This window comes from Balearica regulorum, chromosome 1 (genome assembly GCF_011004875.1).
Source record: "Balearica regulorum gibbericeps isolate bBalReg1 chromosome 1, bBalReg1.pri, whole genome shotgun sequence".
Taxonomy (NCBI): Eukaryota; Metazoa; Chordata; class Aves; order Gruiformes; family Gruidae; genus Balearica; species Balearica regulorum.
In genome coordinates, this window is record NC_046184.1 from 97,995,364 (window position 1) to 98,019,419 (window position 24,056).

Genomic DNA, 24,056 nt, shown 5'->3' on the forward strand with positions numbered 1-24,056 from the left:
TTGGAAAGACATTTGCTTCTCCTGAACACTGAGAATTTTATTGTAAAATTTTCTAATTTTCATGCTTGCTGTGTGTTGAATTTGTTGTATTAAGGAGGAAGCACAGGCAGGGTGATCGCTTCATATAGTAAGGCCAATCCTGTTTTCCAGATGAAGCTAGGAATTAGTAGGGAACAGAAGAGGACAAGACCAGGGAAGGAATTTTCCTATAAAATAGTTATATCACAGTTGTTAATGGTAGAGTAGCTAAATAACTTGACCTTGACTTCTACTGTAGTTTCTTTTGTGTAGAAAGATTGCCAAGCCCTCTCCCCTACTTTGTTTTGTTTTGCTCGAGTTTATGAACTCTCCACATGGGCAGCCAATGTTCTGAGTATATAAAAGCCTCAGTTTATTTTCTCTTAAATTTTCTTTTTAACAATGCATAGTTTAAATAATCCTGATGAAAGTGAGTTAAAATATTAACACTTTGTCTCCAGGGATTTTTTTTTTTTGTTTAAATTTGGCCTGGTGTGATCAGCAGTCACGTGCTCAGTCAAAATATAGTCTTCCATGTTTTGTTTAAGCATGTTTTTTAGTAATGGATTCTTCTACTGATTTAAGTATATAAATGCAAGATCTTAACTGGTGTAGTGTACTGGTATAAAAAGCTAGTAGCTGTGTGACATTTGTGGTTTGATAATAAATGAAGTTGTGTGTGCTGCACATTAGCTTATTTACCCTCATGAGATTGACAGTGGTGTAATTATACTGGTCTATATATACCTGTACATACAGAGGGCTGATAGACCCTCAGCCTATTTAGTAAGTGATGAAGCATATTTACATTTTTTCTTCAGAAAGTATCATGAAGTTTAGGTCACCTCTTTCTCATAACATTTGTTGTAAAACAAAACTTATTTAAATACTGTGTTGCTTTATTAGATTTAGCTTCTGTTTTTTTCATGCCCAGATATGTCTTTTTTTTTTTTAGTGCAGTCTTTCCCTTTGGCTCTAGTTTTTGTCAGAGCCTGTTGCTTTGTACTTTTCTGTGTAGATCTTCTGAAGGTCATATTTGGCTGTTGTGCACATCAAGCCCCTGTACCTCATTCCGCTCTGCACTGATAACACAATTTTGCTTGTTTTAATGGTTATTTGGCACTTCTAAATGTCCTGGTTTGTCTTCTATGTTCAACTTTCAACACAAAAACAGGAACAGCAGTTGTAGAAATAGTTGCTTAGCGATAATACCGTGAGTTTAAACTACCCAAAAGAAACATTTTTATTTTTGGAATAACAGCCTCTTAAAATACATGGCCATGCTTCAATCGCAGTGATGAAGCTTGGTGTCAGCTGAAAATAATATTGTTTAGATTGCCTCTAGTTATGCTACTGTGTGAAGTATGTGCACATCCACATCTCAGTATGAGCTACAGGAAAAATGAAGTGAGGTGTAAAGCCTTTTTGGTCTGTAGAGCCACTTTCTGTAGATAGAAGCAAGGATCTCTTGGACCGATCTTGAGAAGTAAGAGGGTGGCTTAGACCTTGAAAAGCATTGGCATGCATGTCTTTAATCCTTGTAATATATTAGAAGGGTAAAATGTTGCCATAAACAACTAGGTTCAGTACTCTTGAGGCTTGGAGTATTGCAGCTGAACTTCAGTTTCAGGTGGTAGGTTAAGTAACAGTTATAAAAGATGACTGGATTATCAGAGCATTTTCCTTAAATATATGTGTAATCACAATTTAATGATACAAGATGAAGACAGAATGTGGAGTCTCTAAACCCACATGTAGTTTCTGGGATCTGGTTTGGTATTGCAGGTGTGCATGGTCATAGAGAGTCATTACAGCCTAAATCTTCTAAGGCAAAGTCAAATAAAATGTCTTCTCAGATTGTTATTTGAGATTGATGGGGAAAACAAAAATCAAGATTTCCGTCTTTGGAAACAGAGACGGTTGGAATATAAGTGCCCAGCTTATGCATCTTGTCAGTTGTTTCTGTTACTTTCTAAAAACTGCTGACCTGGCATTTCTTCCTGTTTGTGAAGTTTGCTGTGTATTGAAACCCCTTACATGTTGGGAGAAGTAACTCTACTGTTCCCAACTTTGACAAGCTAAGCAACAAGGTGTCTGTAACTACTTTGTAGGTTTAAAGAAATTTGAAAGGTGCTACGGAAGAGAACCCCCCTTAGTCTAAACATTTGGAAGAGCTTCATCGGTTTCAACTTATGTTATGCAGAATTTGAAATTCTTTCATGAGATTTCTCAGGGACCAGAGCCATTGAGAGGTTCCTGTGTGAGTGAAATACAAATGATGAAGGGCAGAGAAAATAGCATAGATGCTTGCTTTTTAGTATCAGGGTGGAAGGAATGCTTTTATAATTACAAGGATGAATTTCCAAATTTACTTGATTTGAAAACAGACCTTAACAGCAAGCTGGAAAATGGATATAGCTTACTTTGTTGCACTTGAAGTGAGTGTAGTTTTATCTAGTTTGAAATTTTCTCTTTAGAACCTTTTCTCATAACATTAAGTACTATGAAAATGTTACAAGTTACTCCTGGCATTTCTGTAGTTGTCCACATGGCTGCATAACCATACTAGATGTTATTTTATGTTGTTTGGTACTGTCTGAAATGAACACTAAGTGAATCTGATCTAAAATAACAAGGTAATACTGTGAGTGCTAAACACTACTCGATCTGCTCTTACTGTGGCATCAGCTTGTGGCCTTCCAGTATGATCTGACTTCCCAAAATAAAGATTACCTAGTATGCTTACATTAACTGGTGGTACCTTGAGTCACTGCTAGAAAAATAATTCTTGGGTTTATAAACTTGAAAGCTAAGAAGTAAAGTTTAGTAAGACAGGAGAGAAGACAGAGTTTCCTGGATTTATTTTAGTTGATTAAAAAAAAGAGGAGTGTATGACTCAACTGTTGTCTGTCTTGTTTTATGGGGATGAAGGCTGAAAAACATAGATATCTTTGAATGTTTGTTCTTCTGATTTTGAGATTAATACATTTTCACACTTTTTGTGATATGCTTAAATTTGAAAGTACTTGCCTTTGAATTTCAAGACAACAGTTGGTGTTGCTTTTATATTTGATACCAAAAAAAACCCCAACAATCTTTAGGTTATGCCACACTTATTTTACTACTTTTTGGACTTTTGGGATCCATGTTTGGTCTCCATACATTGTTTTAAAATTTAACTACAGAAATCTTGCTCACATGAGTACTAGTACTGGAAAGTGATCTCTTCAATTTCTTTGAAGCTTGTTTCTCTGAGGAGGTGTAATTTGTAATTTTTAACCACCCATTTTCTCTTGCAATGATGTATGATGTTCTAGGGTTTTTTTGTAGCTTCATGAATAAATGTGATTTATATTTGTTAATGGCTCAAATTTTGAGAGCACTGTTGAAAGTCATATTTAACTCGACTGATGTTTTTCAGGTTGTTTTTAAATGTGTGACATTGCTAGTTACATGAAAGCTTGTAAAGGGCAAACCATACATTGCAGTAACTAAATTTACCTGTGTATCAAAAATACCATAACTACTTGAAACTGTTAAATTTAAAAATTAACCCTGTTGTTGTGTTCTGAGTCTTTTTTCCTTGCTTGACTGGTGAGAACAAGTATATTCAATTTACTAGTTAGCAGTTTAGAATTGTGCTGCTTGAGATTCAAGTGAAGTTCAGGTTTAAAAGGAAATCCTTAGAAAATAGCTGAGGCAAGCACCAGGTCTTGTTTACTGCCAAGCTGAATGCCAAAAATAGTTCAGATCTGTTGAGGATTACCTGTATGCAAAGGAGGGTGTCCTGGGTTAGGTGGTGGCACTCTTTCCTTTGACACTTGATGAGAAACCTGATAAGCCACTATCACACAAGACTATGGTATCCGTAGTGCATTTGACTGTTTTCAGTCAGCTTTTTGGGAGAATTCACAACAGCAGTTGGTTTGCACCCTCTTTATGTGTAGATCAGTAGGCTGAAGGAGTCGGTCTTCAATGCTCTTGTCTTTAACAGTATAAAGTCTTTTCTTATTCACACACTCATTTCTCTCTTTGTCTAGCTTCTCAGTTTTTGTGCCTGCTGTCCTTTTAGCTTTACCCTGAGAAATTATCTTGTTGTTTTAGAAGTGGAATTAAGGAGTTAATAAGGAAACATTGCATGACTGTACAAATACATTGTATACTTTGCTTGATCTTTGTAATGTTTTTCTCCCTCCGCTTCTTTGGAACTTTTCTGTTTCACACTCTCAAACTTCTTGATATTGCTACTTCTCCAGTTTTTAGTGCCTTGTCTCAAAGTTCAGCTTTTGTATGAAAATCAGCTCATGAGTTTTTCTTGGAAAAATATATCAAGATTGTAACTTATAAGAGAGTTGCAGATTTTTATATGCAAAAAGAAAGATGTCCATTGAATGATGCTTCCATAGCGTAGTCTGTCTGATAGCCTTGCTATGTGGGCTTTTTCAAGTTGGAAAAGGCATGCTTATTGCAGTAGTGTCCTGGTTTTGGCCGAGGTAGTTAATTTTCTTTCTAGCAGCCGGTACTGTGCTGTGTTTTGGAGTTAGGATGAGAATAATGTTGATAATACAATGATGCTTTAGTTGTTACTAGGTAGTTGTAGTGCCTACACTAAGAGTCAAGGACTTTTCAGCTTCTCACGCCCTGCCAGGTGCAGCAGCAGCTGGGAGAGCACAGCCAGGACAGCTGGCCCAGGCTGGTCAAAGGGATATTCTGTGCTATAGAACATAATGCTCCAGATATACCTGGAGAAGCTAGCTGGGAGGCAGGGTCACTGCTCAGAAAAAGATTGAGCATTAGGTGGCTGTTTTTTTTCCTTTGGCATGTGATGGCATCGGTGGCGTTGTTGTCTTTCTTTGTTATCCTATTAAACTGTCTTTATTTCAACTCACAAGGGTTTTTTTTCCATTTTTCCTTCCTCCTGGGGAGGAAGGGGTGATTGAGCGGCTGCGTGATGGCTAGTTACCGGCTGGGGTTAAACTATGACAGTCCTTTTTGATGTCCAGTGTGGGGCTTGGAAGGGTTGAGGTAATGACTGATCTGACCAGAGCATGTTAAAACAAATTTGTCATAAGCATTTATTAATTTAATCATCACTGGTCCACTGGTCACAATATTGTTTTATTTGTTCTAAGAGTTGTTCCATGTGACTTGCTGTATATACTGGTTATCAGTGTTTATGTGTGGTTTGTCACCTCTGGGTGTTGGATTAAGGTTATCACTCTGCTATATTTGGTGTACTATTGGCTTATGATAAAATCATTGATAGTCAGACCAGTTTGGTATTTGTATTCAGCGGTGGCTGAATCTGTATTCAGTGGCGTTGGAGCGACAGCTTCATCTCCGTACTTCAGGAGCCATTTGTCGGAAGCTATTAATAATTACATTTTTACTTTTTCTCCTTGAAGAGCCAATATGTGGGGGAGACACCTTCTTTCACCTTCTTCTCCAGGCGAATTACAATAGCTCTTGAGAATGTTTAATATCCTTGGGATGTTCAGACCAGCATGTTTCTATTGCCTATGTCTCCTGAACATGCTTCAGGTCTCGTTTAGGGTTAAACAATTATTTAAGAATATGACTCGGAGATCAACCCCTGCTTACAGGCACTGCGGCTACTCCAACCCTGACGATAAGCACTGCAGCTGAACCAGAGACCAAACCTGTGCCACTATCAGTTGCCCCTGTACATAAGAAAGTCAACTCATTTAGTAAAGGATGACAAAACAGGGCCATCACAAGAACGGGAGGAGGAAGAGACAGAACCAGAGATAACCACCTGATCCCTCTCCCCGAGTGAGCTACAAGATATGCGAAAAGATTTCAGTTGTCAGTTAGGCGAACAACTTGTCACCTGACTGCTCCAGTGCTGGGATAGTGGGACCAGTAGCCTGGAATTAGAGGGTAGGGAAGCCAAGCAGCTGGGATCCCTGTCTAGGGAAGGGGGCATTGGCAAGGTGATTGGGAAAAAGACACAGGCCCTCAGTCTCTGGAGCTGACTTCTTTCAAGTGTGAGGGAAAAGTATCCCATCAGTGAAGATGATGTATGTCGTCCAGGCAAAGGGACCACCATGGAGAGAGGTATCCAGTACCTGAGGGAATTAACCATGCAGGAGATGGATTATTATGACCTGGACAACGCGCAGTTACCCACAGATCCTGCTAAGTCCAATGTATGTGACCCATATGGCAGAGGTTTGTACAGAGTACACCACTGGCGTATGCTAAATCATTAACAGTAATGGACTGGGAAGATGAAGAGTCACTGACAGTGGATGAAGTGGCTGGCTGATTCTGGTAGTATGAAGAAAATCTTTCTGCCTCCCTACGGGCCTGTGTCTTGGCTGTGGAAAGACTGAAAAATCTGAAAACCTGTTCGAGAAACTGTCCTAGGAGGTTGGGCAACTCAAAGAGGATATGTCCTATTCCCTGCTTGTATGGACTGTTATCTCAGCTGTGAGAATTAAGGGTTCTTCTGCTCCAGAGAGAGGATATAAAGGGTGCATACGACGAGGCACCCTGTGGTTTTACCTGTGTGACCACAGAGGACATGAGGAAGTGGGATGGAAAATGTACTTCAACCCTAGAGGCATGAGTACGTGAGCTGCAGGGCAAAATGATTTCAAATGGCGGTTCTTCCAGGAAAATTGCTGCTCCAGTCTCCAGTGGGCAGTTCCCCAGACAGAGCAGGAGGACAGATCTTACTTCTGATCTTACAGAAGGAGCTTCTGATTCATATTTACAAGAAGTGAGTAACAAGGATGAGACTCGAATCCATGTGTGCCACATGAACCCATTCATCAGTAATGAATACTATGAGCAGGACTAGAGGGTCCCTGTCTCCAGCCAGATGGAGGAGAAGGACCACCAGGTTTACTGGACTGTGGATCTGATGGTCTGGCACATCAGACCCCAGGAGTATGAGGCTCTAAGTGAACACTGGTGCACAGTGTACCCTAACGCCATCAAGCTATGAAGGGGCAGAACCCATTTATATTTCTGGAGTGACAGGGGGATCCCAACAGTTGACTGTACTGGAGGCTGAAGTGAATCTAACTGGGAATGAGTGGGAAAAGCCCCCCACTGTGACTGGCCCAGAGGCTCTGTGCATCCTCGATGTAGACTACCTCAGGTGAGAGTATTTCAAGGACCCAAAAGGGTACTGGTGGGCTTTTGGCATAGCTGCCTTGGAGTTGGAGGAAGCTGAACAGCTGTCTACCTTGCTTACTCTCCCGGAGGACCTTTCTGTTGTGGGGTTGCTGAGGGTCAAAGAACAACAGGTGCCAATCGCTACCCCAGTGGTGCACCGATGGCAATATCGCACCAGCTGAGACTCCCTGGTTCCCATCCATAAGCTGATTTGTCAACTAGAGAGCCAGGGAGCCATCAGCAGAACCTGCTCACCCTTTAACAGTCCTATATGACCAGTGCAGAAGTCTAAGAGAGCGTGGAGACTGACAGCAGACTATTGTGGCCTGAATGAAGTCACGCTGCCCATGAGCGCTGCTGTGCCAGACGTGCTGGAACCTCAGTACGAATTAGAGTCAAAGGCAGCCAAGCTGTACACCACAGTCAATATGGTGAATGCATTTTTCTCAATGCCTTTGGTGGCAGAGTGCAGGCCACAGTTTGCTTTCACTTGGAGGAGCGTCCAATGCACCTGGAATTGACTGCCCCAAGGGTGGAAACAGCCCCACCATTTGCCATGGACTGATCCAGACTGCACTGGAACAGGGTGAAGCTCCAGAGCACCTGCAGTACATTGATGACTTCATCATATGGGTCAAAACAGCAGAAGTCATCTCTGAGAAAGGGAAGAAAATAGTCCAAATCCTTCTGAAAGCTGTTTTCACCATACAACAAGGTAAGGTCAAGGGACCTGCACAGGAGATACAGTTTTTGGGAATAAAATGGCAAGATGGGCATCGTCAGATCCCAATGGATATGACCAACAAAATAGCAGCCGTGTGTCCCCCAACTAGCAAAAAGGAAACTCAAGCTTTCTTAGGCGTTGTGGGCTTTTGGAGGATGCATCTTCCAAATGACAGTCTGATCATAAGCCCTGTCTATCAGGTGACCTGGAAGCAGAACAATTTCAAGTGAGGCCCTGAGCAACGACAAGCCTTTGAACAAATTAAACAGGAAATTGTTCATGCCGTAGCCCTTGGGCCAGTCCGAGCAGGACCAGATGTAAAAACTGTGCTCTGTGCTGCAGCCGGGGAGAATGGCCCTACCTGGAGTCTCTGGCAGAAAGCACCAGGGGAGACTTGAGGTCAACCTCTGGGGTTTTGGAGTCGGGGATACAGAGGATCCGAGGCTGCTACGCTCCAACTTAAAAAGAGATATTGGCAGCCTGTGAAGGAGTTTAAGCCACTTTGGAAGTGGTTGGTACTGAAGGCCAGCTCCTCCTGGCACCCTGACTGCTGGTGCTGGGCTGGGTGTTCAAAGGGAGGGCCCCCTCTGCATACCATGCAGCTGATACTACGTGGAGTAAGTGGGACGCGCTGATCACACAGTGGGCTCGAATAGGAAACCCCAATCGTCCAGGAATTCTGGAAGTGATCGTGGACTGGCCAGAAGGCAAAGATTTTGGAATGTCACCAGCGGAGGAGGTGACACGTGCTGAAGAGGCCCCACTGCCTAATAAACTGCCAGAGAATGAGAAGCACCGTGCCCTGTTCACTGATGAGCCCTGTCACATTGTGGGAAAGCATCGGAGGTGGAAGGCCGCTGTATGGAGTCCTACACGATGAGTTGCAGAAGGAGAAGGTGCATCGAGCCAGTTTGTAGAGGTGAAAGCCATCCAGCTGGCTTTAGACGTTGCTGAATGAGAAAAGTGTCCGGTGCTCTGTCTCCATACTGACTCATGGATGGTGGCCAATGCCCTGTGGGGGTGGTTGCATCAATGGGAGCGGAGCACCTGGCAGCGCAGAGGCAAACCCATCTGGGCTGCCCCATTGTGGCAAGACATTGCTGCCCGGCTAGAGCAGCTGGTTGTAGAAGTACCTCATGTAGATGCCCACCTACCCAAGAGTCAGGCCACTGAGGAACATCAGAACAACCAGCAGGTGGATCAGGCTGCTAGGATTGAAGTGGCTTAGGTGGATCTGGACTGGCAACATAAGAGTAAATTATTTATAGTTTGGTGGACCTATGACACCTCAGACCATCAAGGAAGAGATGGAACATATAGATGGGCTCGTCATCGAGGGGTGGTCTTGACCATGGATGCTATTGCACAGGTTATCCATGAATGTGAAACATGCTGCAATCAAGGAAGCCAAGCGGTTAAAGCCTCTGTGGTATGTAGGATGATGGTTGAAATATAAATATGGGGAGGCATGGCAGATTGATTACATCACACTCCCACAAACCCACCAAGGCAAGCACTATGTGCTTCCACTATGTGGAAGCCACCACCGGATGGCTGGAAACATATCCTGTGCCCTATGCCACTGCCTGGAACGTAATCCTGGGTCTTGAAAAGCAAGTCCTGTGGTGACATGGCACCCCAGAAAGAATTGAGTCAGACCATGGGACTTATTTCTGGAACAACCTCATAGACACCAGGGCCAAAGAGCATGGCATTGAGGGGGTGTATCACATTTCCAGTCTCCAGGAAAATCGAAAGGTACAATGGACTGCTAAAGACTACACTGAGAGCAATGGGTGGTGGGATACACATTTAGCAAAGGCCACCTGGTTAGTTAACTCTAGGGTGTATACCAATTGAGCTGGCCCTGCCCAATCAAAATTTCCATGTACTGTAGAAGGGGAAAAAGTGCCTGCAGTTCACATGAAGAATATGTTAGGGAAGACAGTCTGGGTTAGCCACAGGCTTGCTTTTGCTCAAGGACCTGGGTGCACTTGGTGGGAAATGCGGAAGGATGGGGACGTCCAATGTGTACCTCAAGGGGATTTGATTTTGGGTGAGAATAGCCAATGATTTAAATTGTATAATATTAATTGCTACATAATATTGCATGTCATCACTACTATGATTGCTATATGCCATGAAAATGGTATTAGAGTAAAAATCACCCAGACTAGTGAAGGATGAACTTTGATGAAACCGAGCAAAGTGCAGAGGTGATGAAACCAGAACTGACTTCAGCAACCGACGCCCAGCAACTTCCTTGAAATTGACATCTTCGATGCACAGACTGTGAGCATGGACCATGCCAGATAGACCAGCAGTGAGCTCCATATGCAGCATGCAACAATCCCAATAGCACACACCATCTCTCCTGCCCTGAGAGACTGTTACGGCAGGTGGAGCCCAAAAGTCACAGGCTAAATGAACTCAGAGGACATTTTAGAGGGATGGCCCATGGACTAAGGGGATGATATCTGTGTGTAAATATCAAAAAATAGGAGAAGTGAGGGTGACTAATTGGAATGTATTGGGAAGTACAGGACCTGGTCATGATGTACATGGTATGGGGTGGACACTGTCCTGGTTTTGGCTGAGATAGAGTTAATTTTTCTTTCTAGTAGCCGGTACAGTGCTGTGGTTTGGGATTAGGAAGATGATAATGTTGATAACACACTGATGCTTTTAGTTGTTGCTAGGTAGTTGTAGTGCCTACACTAAGTCAAGGACTCTTCAGCTTCTCAGGCCCTGCCAGGTGCATCAGCAGCTGGGAGAGCACAGCCAGGACAGCTGGCCCAGGCTGGCCAAAGGGATATTCCATACCATAGAATGTCATGCTCCCTATATAACTGCGGAAGCGAGCCGGGAGGTGGGATTGCTGCTGGGATTAGGCTGGGTATGGGATTGTTTTATTTTCCTTTCGTGTGTGGTGAGCAGTTGCATTTGTGCATCACTTGTATTAATATTGTCGTCGTCGTTGTTGTTATACTTTTTCTTTGTTATCCTATTAAACTAACTTTATCTCAACCTTCGAGTTGTTTTCCATCTTCCTCCTCCTCATCCCTTTGGGGGGAGGGAAGGGGTGATTGAGCAGCTGCATGGTGCCTAGTTACTGGCTGGGGTTAAACCACAACAAGTAGGTAATGCAAAAATCAGAAAGTTAAGTCATTTTGAGTAGCAGTTTTTCACATGAGGGAAGGAAGTAATTGTACTTTTTAGTTGAAATGCATCATAAGTTGTGTTTTATTAATATCACTGGTGATCCGGACATGCATTCGTGTGTGTTTTCACAAGGTTGGTAGTTACCTCTTCCATATAGAATCAAAACAATTCCTTAAATTAGTTGACTTTAACTTGGCCGGGAGGGAGGGGGGTGCACTAATCAAATGGTGAGAGGAATATGACTTCAGTATAAATGTTTATCTTTCAGTCATAAAATCTTGCACAGGCACATTTACTACAGTGCTACAAGTAGCCAAAACTGCTTTTCTAGAATTAATACATAGTTTTGACTGTTGTGCAAGTGACAGACTGTAAATATGTATCAAAACTGTCTCTTTGGGTAGCTGAAGGTAATGGGTGTATGGAACCCAGTCTTAGATACTATTCTTGCCTGGACCAGGCTGAGGAAATGGATGAGATTTTGTTGATTAAGGGTGAGGGGAAGCATTTAGCTGTAAGGGTAGAGCTTTGGCAGAAACTTGTCTCATAGGATGTGTCATGCTGTTGCTGGGTGATGTTTTTTTCTTTTTCCAGAAGTGTGATTATGTTTGGTTACTCCTTATGTAATATTCACATGTGAATTGCAGTAAAACCATTGCTTATGTCCCTTTTTCCTTTTTTTTTTTTTTTAAAAATAAACTATATAAAACCATGTTAAAGGTGTATCTGTTAAGTAATGTTTTATGTTATCTTAAAATTTTAAGGCCTTTTCTACTCTCTGTTTGGATAATGGAATCCTTTTTTGCAAGGACACAGCTTGTTTGTGGAAACAACAAAATGGTCATCATCCACTAAATAGGTTAAAAAGACAGTAAGAAAGGTGCAATTATTTCTTCTGCTGTTTTCAGGTAGAGTAAACTTGGTGTTACTCAAGTTTTCTTCTAGAACTTTGGTATCCAGGCTGCTCTGGTACTTTTGCTGAACAAGTAACCCTGGTAGGTGTTGCTTTTAATTATGGTTTTTAATTTTTTAGGAAACTAATTTTTTTAAGCATGCCCCTTTTTTGCTTGGTATTTTAAATCCTTTTGGGTCATTCTATTCTGTGACAACCACTATATTTGCTTATTATAACAAATGACAACTACTGTATTTGCTAACTAGCTTTCTTTTTCTGAAGACTATAAACAGAAGTACTCAGAACTGTTGTGGTTTTAATCCTTTAGTGACTTCTTTACTGTGAAACCTCACAAGAAGTTGTGAGAGTAGCTTCACTTATAATCCTAATCATGACAAAACTTTAAAATTGGTGGGATCTATTTCTTTTTTGTTTCTTTTCTTTTTTCGTTGTTGCGGGAAGAGACAGGAAAAGCTGTAGCAACTTCAGGCCTAGCGCTGTATAAAACATTTGTTTCTTGTGTCTTATGTATTTGCAAATCTAGTTATGTGCAATGTTATTTCTCTTAAGTGTTTGGAATATAGGCACATCACTTTATATGTATATTTAATCATTTAAAATATATGTGTATATTTAATCAGTTAAAAAATATTGCAGGAAAAAATATTATTTTACGTTGGTTCAGGTTTTTCATTGCTACCTTGTTATTTTCGGGGTTAGCTGCTTTAGCTGTCTTACAGGAATCTCCTATAAGACTGACAAGTCTGATAATTCTGGTCTTGATTTTGCACTTGATATGACACATGTGAATCATGGATATTTCCACTGAGTTACTCAGGCATATTAAAGAAAGGGAAGTAGTGAAAGAAAGGGAAGTAGTGTATTGCTGTGGGAGAAAGGTGGAGCTGAATTGAAGGGGGGTGTCAGAAAGGTGCTTCAGCCTCCCTTTCAATATCTGTATCTGCACTGAATGAGAAAGGGAAGACAAAAGGCCCTACAGTCTTTTCATCAATGGTAGTAATTTAAAAAGTAAAGACAGCCTGGGGAATGATGCATGGAGAGACTTTATATAAAAATTGCACCCTAACAGAATTTTTGAAGTAATTGTTGCAGAAAGTCACATAAAAATGTCACCTCCCTTCTGGTTTTCTGCACTGTGTATTGGACAAGGAACAGGACATGTTATTTTGACAACATTATGTGCTTCTTATTTGGCTGACTTCATTATATTGAAATTAGTGTGCTTGTTAAAAATGTGCTGATAAATATAAACTTTAAATAAAGCATTTAGGACTCAGCATAATCTATCTGATTTTCTGAAGTGCTCTGATGACATAACTTCACAACATGAAGGTGAACATATGCGTGTCCTTTGACTTTTGTTTTCCTTGAAAAATGTCAGAAGTGGTAAAGTTTGGGGGGGGGGGCAGTTGTTTGCTTTTGGGGGTCTTTTTGGTATAAACCCTTACCTATGTTCTGCTTTACAGTCCTGTTTCAAAGCATGGCATGTTGAATATTTTGAACAAGAAAAAGTGTTGGTTTCTATTCTAGAAAAAGCTATTCCATGAGATGACTTAAAAACAGATATTAAAGTATACATAGAATTGTAAACCAAACATACATTATTCCCTCTCTGCTTGTTCCATATAGAATGTATGTGGAATGTGGTTTGGAATTTATTTCATACTTAGTTCAGCTTTTTCTCTCCCTGCCTACCCCCATCTCTTACTGATGATTGTTGCAAGTGCTGAGAATTGACCAATTTTAGACTGTTTTTTTTCTTCCCCTGGGACTGACGAATGCATGGTGACAGGTATCCCTACTCAGAAAAAAAGTGCACTATTTATATTCTTCCCGACCAATTTAGGGTGGGGAGGCTGTTGCTGTGAATGTTTTGTGGATACATTTGAGTGGTGGACTAACTGCCTAACAAAGGCAATGTTGCTGTTGTGGTGTCTTCCTTTCTGTGCTGCCTCTGGTACTTCTGTGGCAGGGTGGCAGACCAGTTCAGAGCGCTGAACAACATTTTGTGATGATACTGTTTTGTTTTTTTTTTTCTCGGTAGCATAAAGTACCAACTGTAAAGAACTATAGAAAGGATTTATGACAGTGAACAATTAAATTCAGCGCAGACAAGTGTGCAGTGGTACTTGGGGAACAAAACAATCCAAACATGTAATATAATGGCCTTCAAACTGACAGTTACCACCCAAGAGCAAGACTGTGTTGTTATGGTAGATGTTTTAATGAAAAATCACCTCAGTGCTCATCACAATGGCCTTTCTTGGCAAATTGAATATTGGGAGGGTAATAAGATAAAACAAAGCAGAGTGTTAACTACTCAAAACCATAGCACATCCCCTTATCTATGAAATTGCGTGCTGGTTTGCTATCTTCCATTCCTATGTCAAAAGAGAATACAGAACATCTAAAAAAGGCTTTGAAGGCAGGCAAGAAATGCTAAGTAGCAAAATAAATTTCACATAAAGATCAATGAAGCTAACTAGGACACTTTAGGTTGTAAAGAAATAACAAGTGCAGGAGGAGACACCAAACAAGATTGGCAAACAGGATCAAAATAAATTATAGGAGGTAGTTCTTCACACAGTGTGCAATTAAGCTGTGGAGCTCCTTACTAAAGGGATGCTGTGGATACTGGGTGGCTATGAGTTGAAAGAGGCTGTGTGAGCTGAAAAAGATATCCACCAGAAGTTACTGACTACAGTAAAGTAGCTGAACTGACAATAGTTAGGGAAAAGTTACTGTATTTGCTCATCTCACTCTGGTTAGACATATATGAGCTCGTGATAAGATTCTGGTCCTAATGTCAGTGTATTGCTTCTGCAAATAATCAGCATTCAGAGGCTTATTCTGACAGTAATAGTTAGACACTGTAGTCTCTGAAAGGTGCAGTCCTACTGCCCACACTTTATAAAGGCCTATACATTCCTACTAGTTGCCCTTGCTGCGCCTGCAACACTCATCTGAACCTAGAGCAAACTAGTTCAGGAACTAACTGGCAAAGCACAGCCTCCTTTCCCAAAAAAGCCACCAGTCACTGTCAGCATCAGCTGAAAGATGTGTGAGGCAGTACTATTTTATAAAGTGTTGATTCTTCCTTGTGAGAGGACGAGTATTTATCTACGTCTGCTAATTCTCTTCCAGTTGACCTATATTTTGCTGCATTAAGCTAACAGATTTCAAACAGGAATTATTAAAATAAATTTGGTGGAAAGTCAAAATTTACTTATGAAATATGAATCAGTCTCAGCTGTTGGTGAGGAGAAAAAATTATCGGTCCCATTATCAGTAAGCACTTTGCTTTGGAGCAGCTATAACCAAACTGTCAGAAATGGGACACTGGCCGGTTCATGTTGCAGGGCCTTAAACAAAGTTAGACGTACAGCTTTGGAACTAAAACTGTAGGCCGCTTGACTTGACTTCTAAGTACTTTATTTAGTTCACGGGAATTAGATATATCTATGTGGGATTCACAGACTTTTAAGTCAAAAAGAAATCCTGAAGAGGGATATATCTGACTTTTGGTTTAGTCTATGCTTTATTGGCCAGCCTGGCTCTTGAGATAAGTGGCCAGGTGTAACTGGGATTGGCATTTCATAGATTCCTTGAAGCCAGTTACTTGTCTCTTATATATGCTATGGTGTGCTTTACTTTCTCTTTACAATGTGGCTGATGGTGTTATGTTTCCCCTCCTACTCTGACTTTCTCAGGATGTAGGAGGTCTCAGGTTTCCTCAGCTGGAGAAGAGTGACCTAGGCCCTGAAGTGTACCTAGTCTACTCTTCTGCTTATATTGAAGCCATGCTGTTATGATGAAAAAAAATAAGGCAAGAGTAAGTGAGCGAAGGAACCTGACTGTAGTGCAGTGAGATAAGTGCCAGAGCATGAAAGAAATACAGTTTTCAGACTCTGCTTAGAATACTAAGTCTGAGTCACATCTTAGCTATTGATTAAAGAAGGAGAGACAACCCAAAGCCCTTGGCCTTCTACTTTCTGGGGGACTACAGCATAGCAGCTAGTCTCTCACAGAATTGGTGGGTGCCTTTACAGACATCTGTTTTATTGCTGTGCTTTGTGCTGAAGTCAGTGCTGTGTGTTTTATACGTGAAGTGCTTTAAATGCACTGGGCCTTTCAGAAGATTTCAGTGTAGGGATACCCATGTAGAAATAACCAGATGGTTATTGAGCTTCCCAGTGTTGGCATAGAAATTTTCATTTATTAATACAAACAAGATTGTCTAGATGACTAGGCAAGGATTTTTCTCTATTAAAACATCTATTTCTGTATATAATAGTGATGCAGTTCCATAACTGTAGATCTGGGCATAACTAGCCTTAGTTCCATCATATAAATAAAAAAGGCCAAATTTACTTACTTGATGAGATAAGACAGAATGAGTGTATGTTTGTGCCTTTCTCTGCTGACATGAAGATTAGAAGAGCATGGGCTAGTGGTTCCCCTCTTTGAAAGTTTTAGAATGGAATGTCTGGATAGTGTTAGAGACTCTCAAATTTGTATCCTTTTGTAAAATCAAAATTTGTATTTAAATGCGGAGTGTAATATCTACTGTGATATGTAAGAAGAAAAGATTTCCTGCCTTACCCTCTGAAAAGAATAGTTGAAGGTCTTTTGTGGTACATCTTCGGTATATAACATTTCTATTTTTGGTTTAGTGACAAAATGGTCAGTTCTTTTGGTTGCAAACCCTACTTCTGAGGGAGAAAGAGGGGAAATAAAGCAGATACAGTATTAGCTACATATTATTTCTGACTAGAGTGTTTTACATTGTAATATGTATTTCAATTTTTTTGTCGTTAGGTTGTTGAAGACTATGCTGGAAGATGGCAGGTTCCTTTGCCTCAGCTTCAGGTGCTTCAAACGGCACTCTGTTGTTTCACATCTGCCTGTGTATCATTCCCAGCTGAATGTGAGCACGTACAATATGTATTGAGTAGCCTAGCTTTGTAAGTACATCTTTTTTGGTTTTTATTACTTCCTTTACAATATAAGCTGTTTATGTTACTTTTATAATGGTGATAGGGTCTTAGAGATCCTCAGAGCTTTTAAGAGTGGTTTTATCAGGTGACTGAGTTACGTGGAACCAAGAATTGCTAACTGAGGATACAAAAATTAGAATTTAGTCTAGTCTTTTTATGGCCTTGTTAAATATTCAAGTTGGGTATTAGTGTTGTGTCATAAGGTTTTTCTGGCAAAATGAATAATCTAAAGCAATAAGTAATCACCATACAGACTCCTGTTTGGAAAATCTTATTTTGGAGTATTTGAAGACCAACCTTTGACACCACATAATTGTAAATAAAAGTTATCTGGAGTCTTTGCTGTTAAGTATTTAAGATAAATTTCTTGTAGTGTTTAAGAAATGAGTTAATTTTAAAATTGATTTTTATGTTTGAGTCATGAAAATGCTTATGGGAATGACTTCTTATACGTTCAACTGACCAAAAGTCATATTCAACTTAACAAAGATCTGTAGAATGTTTGGTCATAAATCTTGCTATATTCTCAATTTTCTTGATGCATTAGTGGTTTTCCCACATGAAGGCCGAAGGTGTCAGGGTAATAATGATCAGTACATAAGTAAAAGTCCCATTTTTTTTCTTGCTCTAAAAACCTCCTGTTCAGGTCTCAAAACCTCAATGTTGAATGGAAGGAAAAAAAAAAAATCTTTAAGTGAGTTAGATGCGTTGAGCCAAGATGCAATGTGTTTGATCTTCTTGCAGCAGATGGAGACAAAAACCTAAAAGCTAACTTTATTGCAGGTTTGGTTTGAGTAAATCAGATTTATTTGTCCAGCTGGTTAAACTGCTTTCTTGTTGAGCAGTGCTTTCAAATACAGCTTGATATTTTTGTTCGCAATTTTGTGTGGAAATGTCTTGCTCCCACCTCTAGTTAGCAGAAGTGAACACTCTCCTAGTCTTCCTCTCTTAGTTTACACGGTCAGAACTGGGTTGGTTATCATTTCTACTGTTCTTGAGACATCAGTACTAATTACATAGAAGTTAAGGCTTTATTCTATACACTTACAGAGTATCTGCTATCTGTAAGTGCTGGTGAAACTTCACCAGAGAGATTTACTGTTTTGTGTGTGTGTGTGTGAAACTATTTGACATGGGACTATTTATGGAATCAGAAGATCACTATTTTTAAAACTGGAATGCTCAGGTATTGGAGAATGACTAGCAGTTGCACCAAAACATGGTGACTTTTTTTTTCCCCACTAGTTCTTAGGAGAAAAAAAAAAAAAAAACCAAACTCATAAAGTTCAAACCACACTTTTACATATTTTTAAATATCAAAACTTGGGAGGAAAAAAGGTAGAAATGCAGGTATTTGTTGTATGTAGGGTGGTCACTTCCTGATAATCTAGAAGAGATTTTCTTCCATTCTGGAATGCCAGTTTGTTTCTTCTGACTCTGCCTGACTGGTGTAGTTTTGCACGTGATACCATAGAGGAATCCTGGGACTTAGTAGTTGCAGTTACCTGGGAAACCTTGCTCGAACCTCTTTTTTGCAAAATTTGTCATATATTAAGTCTTAGTTCTTGGAGAGCAAAAATCTGCCTGACTGTATTGTCATACTTGAGTAAGATTTCCTTGGTAACCAGACAATAAACTATTAACAGTAGTGACTGTTGCATTTCCTATATTTATTAGCCTTGCTATTCATCACAAATGAAGCAGCACCTGTATTACCATTCATATCAGGGTTTTTTAATAATGGTGCCAGCATACTAGTGTTCTTGGGCAATCTTCTGATGCCACTAATGTCAAAGTAGTGATATGATAAATATAGAAGCACCATTATTATAAAGAGATGGGTGTAAATGTGGATGTGCAATGCTGCAGACTGGTGTAAGAGAACAGGTCCAACCTGGAATTTACTGTAGTAATTTTAATTGAATGGAGACTGGTGATGAGGAAACAAAAATATTTTTATAGCTTTCTTTATTACTCTGATCAGTGTGTAGAGTGGGTGCATTGATACAGAATCACAGAATGGTAGGGGTTGGAACGGGCCTCTACAGATCATCTAGTCCAACCCCTCTGATAAAGCAGGTTTACCTAGAACAGGTTGCACAGGATAGAGAAGACGACTGTAGTTTATACTTGTTCACTATTAATTTTCAGGTTTTATTTATTTATTTATTTTGTCAAGATCTATTGTCTTTAAATCAGTCAAAGCAAAAAAAAAAAAAAAAAGGATGCATGCATCATTTGCTGTAACTTGTTTTGTCTTACTATTTAAGTTCCAGTTTGGCTGCTTTCCAGATCATGACATGACTCATGCCTGACCTTTCCTGAGAGTCAAGTATGCTGCAAAATGTTGTTTATCAACATGAAATGAGATAATGTTTTTCAGAACAAAGTACTTATTTGGTTACTGGGTAGGGTTTTTTTCCCCATCCATATTTGGGTTAAGATTCAAGGACCTATTCTGGAGCAAAATTCTGTCATTGAACATAATGAATGTGTAGCTTAAATTTTCTAGGTCTGTTTTTGGCATAGCTTATTGCTGGTTAGCATAAAAAATACCGCAGCATAATCTAAAGGAAAACTACTTTTATGATACTTTTGTGTTATTCCCATACAAAACTTCATTTTGTTTTGGTGAATATTAAGATCTTGTAATGCACAGTATTTCTGAAAATATTATTGAGAGGAAAACATGCCTTAAGTCTGCTCTTTAAACTCTTTTGAATTAACTTTATTAGAAACAAAACATTTTGAGGTTTAAGAATACTTTGGGGATAACTGCAGTGAATTTAAATGTTCTGCAGAAGAGCTCCTTGTCCAATTGTTCATGAAAATCTACCTTTTCTTTTAAAAGATGTTGCAACAAAAGACTAAATATAGTAGTCAGGAAAGAAATTGCCATCAGCACGATCTCGAGTCAAAAACTTGTAGATTGGAAGAGCGCTGGAACCTTTTCCAGGCATCATCTTCTACCTTCTCCCTCTCTTTCTTCTGTCTTTCCCTGTTCATTTGGAAAAAATGTCTAGAATAATCTTAAAGAAAAATATTCATATTTTCTTGTTTTGAGACCAAAGCCTTTTCTGTTCAGTCCTGTTTCTAAAACACCCTAGATGCACAGTTTTTCTTTCAGTACTCTTTCAATCTTGCTATCAAGATTGTTTGTCTCAGTCCCTGTATTAAATAAAATGCTAGACAAGTATTTTATGATGATAGAAAACATGAGGTCACAGGTCAGTTTGAATCTAGGCTGCAGTTGAAAGGATCAGTCCTGCCTCCTCCCTTATCTACCTCTTCTTTTGAGGTAACACTCAATTCACTGTGAATTCATGTTGCTGCACGTAGACCTGATTTACTTAAAAACTTGGTGATGGCAAAATTGAAGTTTTATCAATTCATTTGAATGCCACACAGAAGATGAACATAGTTCATTTGCATATTTGCACAAAAGCTCTCCCTTTGAAAATAATCTTGAAAGGCTTTTATTTGGAAATATGAAATTAATAGCACCTTTAAACCTGCATCTTCATAGAGATGCTTCAGTGGGCATTATGGCAAGAGAGGCTGAAATGGAATAAAACGTGTTAGTAGAAAGTGCTTATCATACTTGAAAATATGAATTGTTAGGAATCCGCATTCATGTGAAGTTACTATTCCTTGAATGCAACTCCTTATATACTGTGCGTACTATCGTAATTTTACAGTTGTCCTCTTCCTTCCTCAAAATGGCTGTATATCTTGACATGCTTTGGCTTTTGAGGAAGGTTCACTTCTGTAATGGTGAATGGGGAGCAGCAGTATGGAGGATGTAAGAGTTCTGGAGGGAGATCAGTGAGCAGGTACTGTCAGTCTAAATGTCCTGAACTTATGAAAAAGGTTTGTCAGAAGGGATTTCAAGTTCTACTTAAATATAATCTGTTTTATTGCTGATTTGGTCTTGTTAGCTTATATGTAGCTGTATTGTATTTGTGACTTGATGTCTGATGAAAAATGTGTTTGGGGTGTGTGTGGGGAAGTCTTAACTGTCAAAGCCAGCACAAAATATCAGACCAACATCAAGTTTTTGAAATTTGAGCTGCGTTTAGAGAGTGTGGGTGTTAGCCAAACTTTTTAGAGTGACTCTGGCATGGGAACGGGTCTAGACCTTAAAGTCTAATTTTGTTTTTAGTGCTGTGAAAACTAATAGACTTACAGTAGTTTCATTTTTTTTAATTAACGTTTTTAGCTTGGTTGACTTGTCACTGCTTCTGTTTTTTAGGAGTTTTTTTGAATTGCTGCTGTTCTTCGGAAAGGATGAGTTCTATGAAGATCCTTTGAAAGATATTTTAGGTTCAATCCAGGTAGTGTTGCCTACTTTCATATAAATCTTCAATATTATTTTAGTACATGTAAAGACTGTTTTTGTGAATATATAACCTGGAGGAAACATGCCATTATAGTGGAAGAAGGTAGCTGCTTTGCTTAGGTTTATACCCAAAGGGAGAAAGGAAAAGAGAAAAAAAAAAAGGATATTTGAAGGGAAAGCCATTTATTCTTACATTTATCATCAGTATTGCTATTTGAATCTACTTGGACTAAGTACAATGTGTGTCTGTTGGTAACACCAATCTTGTTAAAGATGTATTTTGTGTGTTTCTCATATAGAAAGGGGAAGCTTTGCTTGTTTATATCTAATCAGAACTTAATGTCATCCAGTGTTGCGTACCAGTTCATGACATGAAACCTCAAGTTTCCCTCTGTGGTTTTAAACAGTAAATTTGAAATTGAAGCTCTATCACAATGAACTCTTCAGGTCAGCATAAACTTGCATTGGTTAAAACTGTTGTACCCTTGGCTAGTCAGGGACAAGGTTTTGTATGGCTATGTACAACTGCATAAGATAAATTATCTCAGATTTAAAAACTTACCTTTTCGTGTCGGATAAGTTTTTGTTTTTTTTGACGTGAACTGATTTTGAGAGTTCAGTTCACTGCATGGGAACACAAGCGCTTGTGCCATCGTAGGAGGAAACTCTGTTGTAGGGAAAGAAAGGGTGAAAAGCAGGGTGGTTTCTTCTGTTAACGCTGATCATGAAACTGCAGTTTGAGAAATAGCTATCCCTTAGTTATTTTTCTGTTGATACCTGTTTGTTACTGCTGCTACAAAATAATGTCAGCACTACTTACCTTAATTATCAAACCAGCAGCAATTACATGCTTGGTTAGAATTGGTGGAAGAATGGGGTCAAGGAGTGGCTTAGCAGCCTCCGGAATGGGTATGGTCTCTCGTAGAAGAGTAACGGGACACTTTTGGCAGTCCTGCAGTGACTGTTTTTCAAAAACAGTCTATGAACAAGACAGAATTTAGGAAAAAGTGTGATGTAGAATACTTTCTTCCTGTGCTTTTGTGTGATGACGCTTAATTGCCTTGACTTTATAAACAATGAATGTATTAAAATATATTTTTACATAATTTTCTAGATAAAGAATTTCTGAATCAGTTGTGTAACCAAACTGATAGTGAAAACCATTGCTAAACCATTTTTTACCATCAAACATATTTATCTGAACATAAAAGAAAAAGTTGAAACTAAAAGAATTTACAGAAAAAAGCATATGTGAAGAAGCTGCATTTTCTTGTTTCAAAATTAGATACCTTTTTCTTGTGATTAAGTTCTACTGTTGATTAACATTAATGTTGACACTTTTACCAACAAATAACAAGGAGGGGGAGAACTTCACGTATGTGAAAATCATGGGTAGCTAAAACACTCCGGATTATTTTGGGCAAGCGTAATTTCTGTTATGTAGAGATTTGGAGAAAAACAGTTGCTTGAGGGCTGGTGACTCATATGGCTTAATTCAGTTTTTCCCTCATAGAATTCAGACACCATCACTGGATCACAAATCCAGCATCAGCATGTCTAAATCTGTGCAGACTAGCATGAGGCGAAGACTTCTCCCTCAGCTTATGCCAGTAATATCTCTAATTCAAGGAAAGGCGTTTTTGCATTGTGATGCAAATGACAGGCTATTGCTGTGTTCCTATGGAAGATGTGAACGTTCTAGCTTCCACAATTCTGTATTACTGTTTTGAGAGAATATAAGTTGTTGCTTTAGGGCTTTGTGTAAGCCTGGTCAATAAAAGACTGTAGCTTGAATTGTTGACTGAGGAAATATTTAAACATGCGTGGGTTTTCTTGTTTTGTATCTTTTTGGATGGCCTAACTATTTTTAGACAACTTTGTTTTCTTCTTTCTAATTGTTTTTCTTTTTACATGTAGGAATGTCAGAACCTTCTAAATAGATACAGAAATATGAACTTGGAACTAGTGACTCGAATCATCCGAGATGGTGGACCATGGGAGGATCCAGTATTACAAGCCATTCTTAAAGCAAAGCCTGTATCACAGGAATTAGGTACTTCATTTACCATGTTAATTTTTTAGAGTACTGAAAAATGTGTTAAATTATGTATTTTAGATATTAGTCAGGTGTTGTCAGCTGACTTTGCACACAATGTAACTATTTTTCTGTAGTAAAATGTACTGGTTCCTTTTTTATTTGAAAGAAAATTAAATTTCTTTGTTTAAGTCTACTTATGTAGTGTGGAGATCAGATTATTCAGATACAAGAGGCTACTGAGCAGTTACTTATAAAATGAATTTAGCAAATCCAGGTGTTCAACCCCTGAAAGAGCATGGAGAGTGACTTGACTTGAGTTAGGCTACTGAAGTAACATGATCAGGGGAGGACCTGATGTGTATTTCTGTTTTGTGGTATTCAGAGTCATTTAATTTTTCTTTTAAATTGTAAATACTTGGGTTTGTGGCTTTTCTTGGTTCTGTTTAGAATGAGGCCTGTGACTACATCTGATAGCTGCTTTCTGTTTATGTATATGTAATCTCTAGAGTTGGGAGTAGGAGAGATATATCTGTTTAGGTTGCAAAATAAACCAGAATTTTTAACAGTGTGTGGAAACAAACATTAGTGGAATGTTAATGAAAGTTCACAAGGGGAAAAATATCCACTCTACAGTAAAGTCTTTACTAACATCTTATGCAACGTATTTGCTAGCAGTGTTCACAGAGCACCTATTAAAACTTATTTCTATTTGATAG

At 39.3% G+C, this 24,056-nt stretch overlaps 1 protein-coding gene across 2 annotated transcripts in view; it reads left to right on the top strand.

Moving 5' to 3' along the window:
- Positions 1-24,056, top strand: part of ZNF654 (zinc finger protein 654) — a 40,335-nt gene that overhangs the window by 1,454 nt on the left and 14,825 nt on the right. Inside the window, exons 2-4 of one of the 2 annotated variants that reach the window (XM_075768056.1) lie at positions 16,785-16,930; positions 21,216-21,297; positions 23,220-23,355. In XM_075768056.1, coding sequence (XP_075624171.1) covers positions 16,785-16,930; positions 21,216-21,297; positions 23,220-23,355 — 364 coding nt within the window. Of the gene's footprint in view, positions 1-16,784; positions 16,935-21,215; positions 21,298-23,219; positions 23,356-24,056 lie in introns of those variants that run through there. The other variant, XM_075768066.1, reaches the window with a different exon arrangement.